The sequence below is a fragment of the Anopheles arabiensis genome, chromosome 3 (assembly GCF_016920715.1).
Source record: "Anopheles arabiensis isolate DONGOLA chromosome 3, AaraD3, whole genome shotgun sequence".
Taxonomy (NCBI): domain Eukaryota; kingdom Metazoa; phylum Arthropoda; class Insecta; order Diptera; family Culicidae; genus Anopheles; species Anopheles arabiensis.
The window spans coordinates 53,641,566-53,657,837 of NC_053518.1; the positions used below are offsets into that span (position 1 = coordinate 53,641,566).

General features: G+C 42.0%; 1 protein-coding gene across 9 annotated transcripts in view; it reads left to right on the plus strand.

Annotated features, from left to right (window-relative positions):
- The window catches only part of LOC120902189 (transmembrane protein 164), a 57,523-nt gene that overhangs the window by 27,459 nt on the left and 13,792 nt on the right, over window positions 1-16,272 (plus strand). For 7 of the 9 annotated variants that reach the window (XM_040310741.1, XM_040310738.1, XM_040310736.1 and 4 more), the window contains 4 exons: window positions 8,811-8,881; window positions 8,972-9,547; window positions 9,627-9,825; window positions 9,911-10,011. In XM_040310741.1, the coding sequence (XP_040166675.1) occupies window positions 8,981-9,547; window positions 9,627-9,825; window positions 9,911-10,011 (867 nt within the window). In that variant the 5' untranslated portion in view covers window positions 8,811-8,881; window positions 8,972-8,980. The other 2 variants (XM_040310744.1, XM_040310743.1) reach the window with 2 other exon arrangements.

The following is a 16,272-nucleotide window of genomic DNA, read 5'->3' on the forward strand; positions in this document are numbered from 1 at the left end:
ACTCTTGGGTCTTGACTCGATAAAAACTCGCCACTCGCACTTGCAAGCTTGTTTCATTGCCAGCGTCATCCTTAATGAGCTTGATGTTGCTTATCTCTTATCTGCCATTTCCTTTTATGCCCCTTCCCGCCATCTTCGCAATAGGCCATCTCTCTATATTCCCACTCGACTAACTCGATATGCGCAAAATGACCCATTCCTTAAAGCTCAGATTGCATTTAAATCATACTATCATTTGTTCGATTTTAACACTCGTTTATCCCTCTTCCGTTCTCGTCTTCATTCTTCCTCAACCTTATCCTTTCCTTAGTAATTAAGAAACATTGTTAAGCCCTCGAGGGGGACATTTGTATAAATAAATTTAAAAAAAAAGTTGATTTCTAAATATTGTTAATCAGTTAAATGAAAAAAAGGTTTAGGATGGTATCAATCTTGAACCTGTTACACGGTAAAGGAACCTGTAACACGATAGAACACGATGGGGCTGATTCGTGGTACAGTCATCAACTTGAACGACTCAATAACATGTCCGTCATGGGTTCAAGCTTAGAATGGACCGTCCCATAGGACGGTACGCCAAACAGAACATGATAGAAACACATTTATGAAACCGAATTGCAAATTTGGCTCGAATCGAAATTCCAACTGTTTGAATGGGAAACATCAATAACACCAGCAACAGTAACTGTACAGACGACAAGGTAACTTCGCCATCTATCAAGCAGTTTAAGAGCAATAAGTCTGCTGGCAGTGATGAGCTAGAGGCCAAGCTCTTCAATACAGATCCGGTGAAGCTTACCGTCGAAATGGTTGGTGCATTCATGATTATAAGAATCTGGGAACAGAAATATCTGCTAGAAATTAGTGGACGCTGGGTTTCATTCACCCATGACATTTAAATTAAAAAACAGACGACAAGCTGGAATGCTCGAATTTTCGTGCCATCACACTCTTTAATGCCGCCTACAACATCCTGCCCCAGATCCTGTTCTGCACGTATGCGTCCCTAGCTAAAAATTTCGTCGGCAGCTACCAAACAGGGTTTGTTGGAGGCAAATCCACCACTGACCTATTCATCGACTTCAGGCAGCCTGCAAAACCTTAGTCCGGTATAAGCTATAGAAAATCATGCAGCTGAACCACTTTCTTGGGAAGTTGATCTGGATGGTAGAAGCCCCTATGAACGAGGTGCAGTGCAAGGAAAGAGTATCAAACTTGATGTCGGAATCGTTCGAAACGCACAGCGTGCTGTTGACGAACACAGGTTCTGAGTCAAGGTGACGGACTGTTCTGTCTGCTCTTCAACATTGCCCTGGTAGGTGTCATTTTTTATGCAGCCGAAAAAATTGTTTCATGTTGAAAGTCTGTTTCATGGTTAATGTTTCATTATTAAGAAACAGCGAAGGTGTGTGAGGCGTATAAACGCAGGTGACTAAAATGCAAATCAACAATTACTGATCAGACTCAGACCAACTGGGGAGCAGTTTATTAGTTGACGGCGACAGACTCGAGGTCGTAAAGAAGTTCTTCTTTCTTGGTTTGGTGGTTACTTCGAACAAAAACATATGTAGCAAATTCCGTGCAGGAGAATCGTGTGTACTATGGGCTTCATCGACTGCTGAGATCCAGAAGACTCAATCCGCATGAAATGTGAGATATAACGCCCATTGATTTGCCCGGTCGTCCTCTATGGACACGAGTCCTGGATCATTCGAGCGGAAGACGCAAACGCTTTGAGCGTGTTTGAGTGACACATTTTCCAACCACCTTTGGTGGTGTGTTCGAGCATGAAGTTTGGAGGAGAAGGATGAACAACGAGTTTGCTGAGCTGTACGGCAGATAGAGCATCCTGAAGATGGCGAAGGCTGACAGGATACGATCGCTGGGGCATGTTATGAGGATACTGAACTCATGTCTCGGTCTGTAAAAGAAAATATCGATAAAGATAGGGGAAACAGGACTGCATGTGAAGGTGTTTGAGTACAGTCTCGAGTGATTCAAAAATACTCGGGATTCTGTTGCAAAATCCTAGCCATCTTAAGCTTGTTCGAAAAAAAAATTCAAACATATTATTCAGCGTTACGTTTGATGACACCCCCTTACAGCGTTACATAATTGATGGATGACGCCTTAGAGAAATTCAACATGTGCCTTTATGCTATATATGTTAGATATGTCAATTTAAGCAAAATATGTATGGAATAAGACGGGATTGTTAAAATGCTAATTTAAAAAAATCATTGCGAAGAGACTTGCGAAGAGTCATCTTAGAGAGATTTCACTGTAGTTTGATAAACAACGGTATCCACACAACAAAGATAGCCTGTAAATTATCAATCGTAATTTGTAAAATTTCATTCTGTCCCCAACCACGAAGCGAATCAGACGTGATCGATACGTGCTCCAAGTGGACAACAAGCCTCTGACCTCGACCATACGCACTGCAAAGGAATACGTGCGAGAACGATCCGGAAGCGATCTGTGCTTAGTGTATAGTGCGTACGGTGTGTAGTGCGTAGTGTTGTGTGTACTGTAGTGTAGGTTTGTGAGTGTAGAGCGCATTCGTCGGACAGGTGCGTAGCGCTCGTTCGTCGTTTACTCTCGCTCTCGTGTGTCTATTTGTGGTAAGTGATCCTCTCTTGTTTACCTATCCCAAGTAGCAGAGGAATTCATTTGCGAATCACTCCCATTAGCACTCTGTTGAAATGGTGGTGCTTGAGCGAAATCAGGGCAGACTTTTTGTGCAAATGGCTCTAGACAAGCCCCAGAAACCCTTTCGCTCTCGTTTGTTGCTTTGCTGTTGCGCATCTTCTTTGCCATACTCCGATGCCCCGTTAGCGAAGTGGAAGGTTTGAGGTTTTTGACATACCTCGGCCAGTATGACCTCTTGACCTCTCTTTTTGCTTTAAGCAAGTGTTTGCACCTACGCTCCAGGCCTCTATAATGTATGTATTAGATTCATGGAACCGGTATCTCTATACCTGGCAAAAGCCTTCCGCTTCGCTGAGACTGCCGCTTTACAATCCGCGTCCCACCAAGAAGTGGGTGGTCTTTTAAAAATCCTCGCCTGGAGGGCGCACTCGTTTATCGCCTTAACGAGATTTGTATACTCCTCATTTACGGAGAAACTGGGTTCTACGCGGTTTAGCAAAGCGGTCACTTAGTCGCCATATTTTGCCCAGTCGATGTTCCTCGTTAAGTCACAATTAACGTGGACTTGATCGACTGTGCAACTCCTCTTGACATTCACATTCGCATGCGGTTTATTCCACACTTTTTCTCTCCCTTCCAACACGTGCTTTGGCATACTCACACTGTGGAGACGGCAGAACGGTCTCCCCCTTTCAAATTTACCGTTCTTCCTCCTCTCGATCTTTTTTCTTCTTACCGCGTCCGGGGTACCATCAGAGCTGCGCGCTGGCTTTAGTTTTCTCCTCTCGTTCTTCCTTTCTCCTACTGCGCCCAGGGGCTGCGCGCGTTTCGACAGGTTCTTAGCGTAATCCAGTGCGTTGTTTTGTGGCTGAGTTGTGCTGAACGCTGTCAATAAAAATGAACCAATAATTATTGCATGTAGTACGTATTACTTTGGATAGTTTTACGTATATGATGAGAGCAACACTTACCTTAATATTTTAAAACTGGAAAACAATTTCTTTCCGTCACCCACTTTGAAGATTGTTGATGATGCCAACAGGTAGGTGTTGATGAATGGCGCATGCACCTGTAACTTTGAAGACGATAAGCATTAGTTGAATTAGTACATTGAAGCACATATGAGATCAAGAAACTTACCTCAACAAGTTACAGTATCGGACAGAATGATAGGACCCTAGTGTTTTCAACGCAGCATGCATCCGTTGGGACAGATTTATGTGTGGTTTGTGTGTTTGTGTTTGTGTGTGTGTGTGCATGTGTGTGTATGTGTGTGTGTTCATGTGTGTGTGTGTGCATGTGTGGGTGTGTATGTGTGTATGTATGTGTGAATGTGTATTTGTGGGTGTGTTTGTTTCACAAGTAGGTCGTTTCGGATAGTTTTGTTAGTAGTTTTTTGTGTTTTGGGTTAGGTTTTTGATGTAATAAGCAGGACCACCGCCCTCGCGATCAGTGTGTTTTCGATATATTAACAATTTTACGGTCTTCTTTCGCCGTGGTCTTCTGAGGACGTCCGGTTGACTTGCGCGTTTCGGTTGTCCAAGCGCGTTTCGGTTGTCTAAGCACGTTTCGGTTGTCCGAAGCGCGTTTGCCACAAAAGTGCGCGATCGTTCCATTACGAACTCGATCGTTTTGCGCCTAATGTCAGCAGCCGCCATTCGGTTTATCATATGGCGCTGATAATCGGTACAATGTTTACCTCGACCCATTGTTACTAACATTGCTTGCTTGGACCGTCAAGAACGGGCTGGATAAAAACTTGGACACGGCTGATCCCGTGCTCTGCCTGCGTTCTACTTCTATACGCGATGAATCACATCGTTGTCGAGCAGCGACAACATCGCATGGATAAAACTATCAACGAGTACGCGAGTAATTGTCTTCCCTTCAAAATCGAGAACAGAATACTGCCGCGCTCATGAAACAAAACGCCCATTGAAAAGAACAACCGCGCACCAGCTGAATGCACGCACCAAGTTTTCCATGCGCACACAACGTTCAACGCAGAGATGCACGAAGGCCTTTCAATGGCGTGCACTGGAGAAACACCTGTGAGGGAATGCCGAGTTCATTGCTATTGAGCGCGTTTCCATTTCGCACCGGTGTCGCATTCACATTCATGAAACAGCACACCTGCGTTTTCGTCCGAGGAACAAGCGCTGCTGTCGATGCAAACTTTAGTTTTTATCCAAGAGTAAACGCACGATGTTTCACATGATAACACACTTTATCAGAATACTATCAACGCAATATGACATCATGGCAAGCTACGTTTTTCAGACACAAACCCGCGCACTTGCAAATACACATTAAAAAGCACACTCTCTTTCTACTACACACACACACACACACACACACACACACACACACACACACACACACACACACACACACACACACACACACAAACAAACACAAGTAACGTGGCAAAACAAGTGCACGGTGCGTTGAAAACACCAGGGTTCTATCTTAATGTCCGATACTGTAGCTAGGATAAATCATTCCACAATGGAATAAGAAGCAACACTGCGCAAAACGTAAACAAGGAAAGTAGTGGACACAAGAAATCGCACATCACACCCGCACATCCTTCCACAACGAAAGTTCTAGACAGACTGAGGATGCCTAACACCCGGATGAGTGCGATAGCAGAAAAAATCATGGTAGATCGAGAAAGATGGGTAGACACGGTGCAGCGCAATCCGCTGGTAGTTGGTGTGTGTGACCAACGAAGACTTCAGACCCCGCTGCTCGCGTTTGTCATCCATCGTTTTTCGTCACACGCACACACCTCTACACGCGCGGCGGTTTGCTGTCCAAAATCTAGAGAGAGAAGACAGGGCATCTCGCTTTGGCACACAGAAAAATCTCTGAAAAACTTCGGCTCTGCTACTTGGGCAGTCACTGTTCTGTGTCAAAAATTAGAATCTGCGGGCTTAATCCCAAGACTGAATAACGTCTTATTCTTTCGGAAAAGGCAATGAATTTCGACAATGGCCACATGAAAATTCGAAGAGTCAGTTACTATGGACTACTACAAGGGTCCTGTTTGAGCCCCTTGTTGTATAATTTTTATGTGAACGATATTGATGCATGCCTTGCACCTGGCTGTAACCTAAGGCAATTGGCGGACGACGGTGTTGTATCAGTCGCCAGCAACAACATCGCCGACCTTCAAAGTCCTTTGCAAACCACACTTAACAATTTAGAAGTGTGTAGGACAAACCTAGGTATCGAGTTTTTTTCCAGAGAAAACGGAAATGCTGAAATTCTCTTTCTTTTACAACACTGAGAGTAATAGACGCTTGAATTTGGTTGACCCAAAGGTCGATATCTTTTTATATGGTAAAAAGATATCCATTGCCAGATCTTTTCGATACCTAGGGGTTTGGTTTGATAGCAAAATTGTATGGAGGACACATATTGACTATCTGGTACAGAAATGTACTAGAAGAATCAATTTTCTCAGAACGATTACCGGACTCTGGTGGAGTGCACATTCCAAAGACGTCCTTAACCTATATAAGACAACGATACTGTCTGTCTTGGAGTATGGTTGCATATGCTTCCACTGGGCAGTCAAGTCGCATCTAATCCGACTTGAGAGGATTGAGTATCGTTGTCTTAGAATCGCACTAGGTAGCATGAAGTCGACTCACAACATGTCACTCTAAGTGATGTCCGGAGTGATGCCACTAAAGCTTCGTTTTTAGCTACTATCGCTTCGCCTTTTCGTCCGCTCTACAGTATCAAATCCCTTGATAATCGAGAACTTTAAAACACTACAAGAGATAGGTTCTAAATGCAAAATCATGAAGGTCTATCATGATTTTGTTTCCTTACAGGTGCACCCTAGTACTTCTCAAAGTATAACTAGTGCCAGCTTACCAGAGTCGTGCAGTTCCATTTTAAGTGTAAATACCTGATTGAAGGAGGAAATTTGAAGTATCCCCGAGAAAGAATTTCGTTTCGTTTCGCATATCTCTGGTTGCACGACACGTTTAGTCTTCCGCAATACTTTATTAAACACAGTTTATCGACCCGTGGAATAGCGCTTTTCTTATAACCAATTATAGTGCACTACCAGAAAATTGGAAAATCCGTTAGTGCACCGTAGAGTATAATGTCAACCCTACGGAAACAACTTAACGCTCTATGTGTATTTGTTATAGACCGATGATTCGATGCTAACTGCTTCTATTGAAAAATGTTAGTTCAATAAGCGTTATGTGTGTTGCAAAACAACTCTAATTTAAATCATTAATTAGAAAAATAAAAATAGAAAAATGATGAATTTTTGTTAAAAACGAAAACAACACAATATATCGACCTTTCAATATAAAATGCACTGTATAGCGGGATACTTAAGTTAAGCGTTTTTCTTTTAGCAGTAGAATAGTTTTACACATTCAATAAGCTATTGTTTAGCTTTTCATGAATTGAAACTGTGTGATTATTGCACATAAAAGATGTTACACAGTGTTAAATTAATACTTTCAAGTTATTCATAAATAAAGTGAGCAACTGAAAAACGCATGAACATGATAGGTTATCTTGAACCTGCGTTCCGCGTTCCGTTCTTTTTCTCCAGATTGGCAGGTTCGTTCCGTTTCTCAATTTTCGGAACTATTCCTATCACTCTATTTCTGTATGAAAACTGTATGAAAATTTATTCTATTTCTGTATGAAAACGGAACCAACCAACATTGGGGCCCTTTCCGTTTTAAGTTCATAAGCTGAAATTTCAGCCTGTCAGATATTTGCATTGTATAGCGGGTTTCGAGCAGCTATCTAAGTGGGTATAATATACAGGTGGGCTTATCCCAAGGTGTATGAATTTAGAAGGCTGATTTTTATCGCTTCTGTTTCTGAACGAAGATTTTGTGTATTCGTTTTGAGTGTTTTGTGTATTCGTGTAAGCCTCCAGAAAGCTTGTTCGAACAACAAATTTCACCGATCCTGTCAAAAAGCGATATTCCAATGTGGTTATAAAAACATGCTATGAGACCACCTGGACTACATACACTTTGATTCTGGATTCCATCACCAGATCTCTTTAATGCACTTAGGAGTAAATGTAAACACCACCTTGTTTTGCCATTTTTCGAGCAGGTACTCGAATCTAATTCCAGCTTTGAGGCTAAAATAATCTAGACTGAAAATTGCAGGTTAGTTTTGTGTGTGGTTTTGTATGGTTGTGTGGAGTGTTGACATGATTTCAGACTCCAACTGTCAAACTCATACAAAAAAATGACTAGAATTGTGAAGAGCCCCATTGTTGGCAACAGCAATCTTGCATCCTATCTTACTTCCTCTTGTTTGTCCATGTGGTACATTGCTTGTGTGTTTGTGATAGATGAATGTATGCATGAATGTAAGAATGAATGAATGCAATGTGTATGGCTGAGTAACCGGCATTGACGGCAGACAGAAGATCTTTGCTTGAACGATGTTCTTGCAAGAATTTACTAGATAACTGGAACGATACAGACCCCCGCCATGTCACTCGGACCACTGATGGAAAAAACTACAACGATACAGACCCTCGCAATGTCATTTGGACCACTAAACGGGACAATACTCGGACCACTTCTGATGGATGGATCTATTGAAATGCCTGGAATCCAAACGATACAGACCCCAGCAATGCCATTTTAAACACTGAAGTGGAATAGACAACCTCGACATCCGAATGATGTAGACCTTCGCCACGCTCATAGGATCACAAAATCATGGACTGGGTTGATTAAAACCAAACCGTCCGATTACACCCGGGATAAGGTGCCCTTCCATGGCTCAGGGAAGAAAATGTATCCCAGCCAGTATGGGTTGAAGCGCCATGAAATATATCTGTATATTCTACTTTTGACCAATACGGCCTTTTTGGACCGTTACTCCTGAATAAAAAAAAATATTTAAAATGTATATATACGTTTTCATTAAGTAAAGGTGAATAATCACTGATACATGTAGCATTCAGTTGCTAAATCCTCATATTTTAGCGCGGTTTATCTTTTCACACCCTAAGTATTTGCTGCATTCTGTAGCAAATCTATTCGAATCTCATTTATTACGAATGCCCTATGAACCAAAAAGTTAATTTAATTTTATTCAATGATGATTTCATTCATACTGCCAATCTTGTATTCTGCTTCCAGATGAATTGTATTAACAAAATATTTCAGTTGTACAGTTGGATGACACAGATTGCCTGTTGAATATTCACAAGGTACGTATTTAACATATATATGCTGCGTCAAATGTAATGCAAATAGACAATAATTATATAACATGAATAATAATGTTTTTGAACTTCTAGCTAGACATAATGCTACTCAGTTGGGCGTACGATGGCGTAAACGGGTCTGTGCCTCGGAATGCTGGTCCAGAATGTGCTGATTACTTATCACCTGTTCGTAAACTGGTAGAAACAATGGTGATAATACCGTTGTGTCTAATAGCTATCAAGTGCGCCGTGAGCCGACTAAAACCGATCGCATACCAGCAGATGGATCGCTTTTCCGGTAGTCCATTTAGCGGTAATAGAACACTTAGCACCAGCAATTATAATCTCAATAATTTAAACTATCAACGGAATATGGTTGAACAAGAACCGCGAGATTTACTTATGCCACATCATCGAGAACGTTCATTCTCTTCAGCATCAATTGCTAGTGGCATTGTAGAAGATATTCATTGTCAGCGATGCTTGCATCCAAGTGCTACGCCAGTTCGAGGAATGGCATTTCCTGTTGACTTTTCTGTTCCTAGTTGGGGTAAACAATTTCTTCTTGTTACTATGACATTAACGTTAGGTGTTGAGCTTGGATTTAAATTTGCAACGAGAACTGTTATTTACATTTTAAATCCGTGCCATATTACCACCATAATGCAGGTAAGCCAATTATGGTAAAACATCTATATTCTCGTTACTAATCGTCTTTACTTTACTAACTGTAATTGAATTTTTTCAGATATATCTATTAGCCTGTAACAAATCAACCAAAAGCAGTACCGTACTTTTTCGACTACAGATGAACTATTTGAATGGTCCATTACTGGCCTTCATGTTTCCAGAAACTGATAGCCGCCAGCTACCACTTGAATCATCAATCTACTGGATTCAACACGCACTCATGTGTATTATACCTATATTCTTATTAAAAAGTGGAGGTAAGTTGTCTGGAAGGGTAACATGTGTATTATTTGAATACTCACACCATTTACTATGTTTAAACCTTTTTATCGTACATTGTAGGAGTCTATATTATGGAACCTCTAAATGATTTCACTTGGAACGTTATTGGTTACGCTACTTTGATACTCTATCATTTTGGAATCCTGCAAGTTATAGCATCTGTGAGTCTTTTGGCATCTACTTATTTTGGTTTTGTTGATTTTATTTCTTTTTAAGAATTACTTAAGATCATCATTAATTGTACGTCTATGTTGAATCATATTAAACTTATTTAACCCTTTGACAGTCCCACAATTTTTAGAAAATTCACAGACCCATACAGGGACTTTCAAGACAGTTTCAAATGTAGATACTGTTATTCACCGTATGAAATTGTCAATCCACATCGATCTTACATTTCATTTCCATCAAAATAGTTTTTAATTTCTTCAGCATGATTTTCAACACTTCACCTGTCAACTGCTGATGCGATTCGGCTTCAAACCCCGTGGAAAAAAAAACGATGGCATCAGGCCGATGAAGTATAGAAAATCATGTTGAAGAACTTAAAAAGTTTTTTTGTTGGTTGAAATTATTCGAAAGTGACTTGGAAAACCCTGTAATCAAATAATGACACAAAGTTGACAAAAGAAAATAATTTTGGCCCGTTCTGTAAAACGTTTCTTTTTTGCGATACAAACACATAAGACGATATGCAATATGTGTCATTCGGCCTCAGCATAATTTTTCGATCAATTCTTTTGCGATGACATGATTGCAAAAAATGTAGAATGAATGTCATTTGACATTTTTCATGAGACGCCAGAACTGCTTAATCGTGCATTTACTGATACTTAGCCATTAGACCATTTGATATTTTCACTCAGTCAACCAGGAAAATAGTGTTCGCTTACAGGAGTATAGAAATTCACCCGAAAACACGAAAAAGGACCCATTTTCGATGAAGATCTAGTTCACTTGAGGTACGGCAAAATCAAAAAGTCAAATGAATGTAGCAGAAAAATATCATCGTGTCAAATGATATTTTTTCCGTGATTGTCGAATGAATGCGTGAACCTAGAATGCGATGCTTCAAAAAGTGTCATTTTGTAAAATTTTATATCGACGACTATCACTGTTCGTAATACTGTCCGCGAGGCATTGTGCTGCGGAAAATATCGAATATCGGAAAAATGCCATAAATCAAGGTTGATGTTTTTGAAAAACGTTATGCAAAACCAAGTTGGTAAATGTGTTGGTTCTTTTTCCATATTTTGGGTGATAAAAAATCATTTGTTAAATTAAAAAAATGGTTTGCCTACACTAAATACCGAACTCGATGGGAATCGACTTCATGTAGGAGTATGAAAGAAATAATTATACTCGGCCTCAGCACAATTTCTCGATCTAAAAATTCGATAGGCGCTCACGTAAAACTGACAGTATAACTATTTCCTTTCAGTAAAATGAACTCCTTGGCGGCGAAATGAGTGTCAAATGACACCAAAACGACAGTCGGATCAATCGAATTTTTTCTATCGAAAAATTGAGCTGAGGCCGACTGTCAGTTTTACGTGAGCGCCTATCGATTTTTTTCGAACGAAAAATTGTGCTTAGGCCGATTATATTATATTGTATATTTGTATATTTATTAAATGATCGACGGACCTCATAAGCCCTCTCGATATATGTAAGGGTACAATAGGAATATAACAAAAATAGTCACACGCGTTACAATAACACAATAATAACAACAATAACAATTACAAGGACGCTAAAGACCAAATCATTGTTATCATTGTTTTATCTCCTTCACCCTCCCCCCACGCGACGATTTAATCGAAACGGAGAACAAAGGAACAGCCCGGAAAAATCTCACTCGGGAAAATCTTTTAAAGGGTTGAAGACTGATTTCATAGACTAACAGATAAAATTCTTATTGATAGTGAAACCAGACAATATCTCAAGGTTGTTGGGATATTCTTCAATATTTGTTTTTTAACCTATTACAACCACTGTGTCAACAAATCTACCGAACTTTGTAAGCGTATGATCATGAGCGTCGTTTGAAAAAAGATTCAACCTAATGTAGGGTTTTACAAGTCAGAATCGAATGTCTGCAAAACAATTTCAGTAGTAAAAGATTCAGTTTAGTAGTTAAAAGTTTTTGTTTGACCGCACCGATGCTATTTTTCACAGGGGCAATATGATTTTTCAAACGCGCAAGGTGTTTTTTTTTCAGAGGTCTTTTGCATGATTTTGCAAATTCAAACACGGATTTTGAGATTATAGGATTGAGATCAGTGCTTTATCTCTTTAAGAATTATATTTTTGAAATATTATGTATTTATTGTTAAAATAACTGTTATTGTTGATAATGGGAAAAAAACATCGAATGCCAGCCCAAGTGTCAAGCGGTGCCATTAATCCACATTAAGGCTCGACTGATGGGGTGAAGGTCGAGCAATTCGCAAACCCGCGAATTCGCGATGATGGAAAGGTATAAATTGGAAAAATTGCAAATCATTCTCTTTCCCGAAATTAACGCCCGATTAGAAACAGTGGAATTTGTTTAAGCACTTGTGTTAAAAACTCCTTTACAATATCACCGTTACGTACTGCTATATTTGAAATCGATAAAGTGGAGTTAAGAAAACGTTAACCGTCGCGAGTGATTCATTTCGGACGTTGCTTCTCTTATTTTTCTTTGGCACACAACAACTGCTGTCGGTCAAGGCCTGCCTGTACCCACTTCGTGAAGTGAGCTTGGCTTTCAGTGACTTATTGCCAGCGCCTACACGCGTGGTCCAAAACAGCAGAAGTCACACAAAATCATGAAAAAGTCTGCGCCCTTTTGTTCCGGCGTCCTCGTGAAGTTTACCGAGCCGAACCGAATAGTTGTGTTCGATAAACATGTGTGCGTATGAGGTAGCACCATTTGTACTGCTTACCTGCTGTATGCTGTTGTGATACCGAGCGAGGCGCAAAGACAACGCGTCTAGAGGACATGTGTAGCCGTGAGGAATCTTTTCTGTGTCTCTTTTGCCTTGTCCTTGCCTTTAGATCCTGATGAGTACATCATGCGTACCTTTCGTGTACGTTCGGGGTATAAACCCTGTCTCTCTCATGTTAATGGTAAAAATAGAATCGTATGCAATAGGCTCTGCATTCGGGCGTGGGCAGGCCCGTGGGTGCCGTTTGTACGCAGACACTGTTACCATAGCAGGATAGTCAGTCCTACGTATGGGGGCACGGTCTATTCGGGACTTGAACCCATGACGGGCATGTTGTTACGTCGTACGAGTTGACGACCAGACCGGCCCAACCGGACGTTGCTAACGCAACATTAAAAAAAACAACAAGTTTTGTAACTTTACACGTTTACTCGATTGCGTGAGTGAACCGTGTCGTAAGACAGTTAAGGCCGCGAAACACCTAGGAGCGCGACCAACAGACGATACGTCGGACGGCGAGAGAATAGTTGAGGTGCAAGTTACACATTACACTAACATACGTAATTTCTCACTATGGAACACGAGCACGAATTGAAAGCACCTCCAGCGGTAGCACAAACGAACGAGTCTCAGCAACCCGAAACGGGAGCACTGGATCATAGGCCACTTGCACCGGTCGTGGATTCACTTCACTTCCGATCGTTCGCGCCGACTGGACAAGCTTGGATGGTAACCTCGTCTTTGGAGAGCGTTGACCACTCAAGGTCGCACGCATCATTAGGTGCAGTTTTGTTGCTGAGGGGACCGCAGCATAGATTGACTTCGGAGGTCCGCGAAGTTTCTGCATCCGCGTGCCACGGGCAGCGGTCGGTGCATCTGGAGCGGCCACCGCGGACGTGCAACAACCAGCGCCATCGCAGAGATGCGCTTCGGCAGGAACCGTGCCACGGGCAGTGGACGTTGAATCTGGAGCGGTCATCGAGGACATTGAACTACCAGCGCCATCGCAGGACGGCGCTTCTGTGGGAACCGTACTGCGGACGGCCATCCCGGAACGTTCATCAGCCAACGCCATCGCACCACACACCCGGGAGGACGATGGCGGACAAGCATGCGGAGTCGAGCGGAGCTGTTTGTGCCTTGGAACTTCGGATGTGGAATTTGACTCGACGAAAGCTGGAGCTTGAGATACGAGAGCTGGAATTTGAAGAGCAGCTGATCTTGGCTGAATCGAGGAGGATCAGCGACGGGTTCATCAGCATGATTGACGACGAAGGTGAGTCAAATAAAATAGTTGGTTGGCTGAGACGTGGGGATAATGTTGGGCTTACAGTCTGTTCCCGAGTTACGCGGTTCTCGACTTACGCGGGTTCGGAAATACGCGATTTTCTAAATTTGACAAATCATATGTCAAATCAATAACATATACTTCAAAAATTGTCCAATGCAGTATAAATTCCATTCTTGTTAATACATTTAATCCACTTAAAAGCTAAAAATATCAGTGTAGCATATCTGCTATACACAACTTATTATAATACACACTATCAGTTATAGACACATTGTAACACACTCTGGAATGCCAAATCACACCATTCCAACACATTCATTATAACACACTAAGCAAATCAGATCGTACCATAACAACGCAACCAGAAGAATTCAGGCCACACCGTTCATATAAAAACAATTGTGACACACTTATCAAAACCAACCGAAAGGTACAACATAAAAAGGAACAGTTTATGCATTATAACCAAAAGCAGGAGCAGTATACGCATTAAACCCAAAACAGGAACTTACTGACATGAACCATCATTCTCGTCAACAAAAGACAAACGTAACTAGCTGAGTGAAAACAGTAACTTTCCAACATAAAACCCGGAACCAAATGTGAGAAACCCTTAACTAAATTGAGTATAAATAAAACCAATTCCGACCGTGGCAAGTCAGATTCGTTCGGACTGCCAAGATAGGACATTACGCTGCCTAAAACCTTCGCCTTCCAACTTATTTCAAGAGTTTAGTTATGTCCCCCAAGTGTCGAAAATCCGCCTCGAAACAGCCCGCACAACAAAATCGAGCAGTTTTTGAGCTCGCTTTCTAGCTCGCTTTCCGCCGAAACCGATCGCGAAAGCGAGTAGAAATGTCCGAAGAACCGATCGAACCCGTTGCGCAAAGCGATCGAAAACTTCTCAAATTCAAACTGCAAACATATTTCACAGCGCATGACTGTGAAATATTTCGTATTCAAAATTGTTGCAAATTTATAAATTAAATATTTCGAAATTTTCAGCGCTGAAATTTTTGGATTGATATATTTCTTCGATCGGAATCCAAGCGTTTTCCCTGACATTTCTGCTCGCTTTTTCGATCGCTTCCCGCACGACAAAATCGAGCAGTTTTGTAGCTCGGATTTTCGATCGCTTTCCGCCAAAAGCGATACCACACGCAACCCTCGCAATGTTTAACGGGTTTTGGTGGAAAGTGATCGAAAATCCGAGCTACAAAACTGCTCGATTTTGTCGTGCGGGCCACTATATCTTATTAATCCACCTTGCTGTTACACAGGCTACAAGCGATTCAGGAATCTGAAAGGGGGTTTTGACATCTGTCAGTGACAACACATGAATACATCACACTCTCATTAAATTAGTGAAAAAGTTTTTTAAAACGCGGTTAAATCGACTCTAAAGCGCCAGGATTGTGTCTAGAGCACCTAAATTACCTAAGTTTGGACGATTTATGAAGAAAAAAAACGAAAAACAGTGAAAAATTGCGATATTGTTCCCATGCAGTTTGTATTGCAGTTCAGACGCTTATAAACGCTTAGGTCGGGCTCTACACATCAAGGCCCCTATCAAGACAGAACAGAAAGAACAACAGCAGCAACAGACGCGTCGACGCCCCACGCCGGAACTGATATCTCTGGCCGAAGGAGAGACTTGGGAGCGGCAGCAAACAACAATGATCAGTACAAGTCGCTCAAATATTACATTGTGAGGGAAAGGCGCACTCGTAAGCAGCTGTGGCGGCTTACGCTGAGCAAGACGGCGGACGCGTCGTACATGCTACAGCAGGTAAGAGCCATCGTAGGGAGTGCTGGTGCTGTTCGGCATGTGACGGAGATGGCAGCGCTGATGTTGAATGATGTGGATCCAACGGCGGACGAGGCCGAGCTACAGGCAGCCCTCGACAGACAACTCCAGTCGGGCACAGGCAATGTCAGCATCGACATGTGGCAGCTTCCCGATGGGTGGAAGCGTGCTCGGGTTCGCCTGCCGCATAAAAATGCCAAGCAGCTTAACGGCACCAGCTGAGGCTCGGGCTTTGTGTCTGCAAGGTCCGACTACTTCCACCTCCGTCGCAGGAAAAGCTACCTTGCTACCGATGCTTAAAGCGAGACCACTTGGCGCGTGAATGCCGTTGCCAGTTGCGTCTGCATTCGCTGTGGACAGCAAGGGCACTTGGTCATGGCCTGTAAGGCGG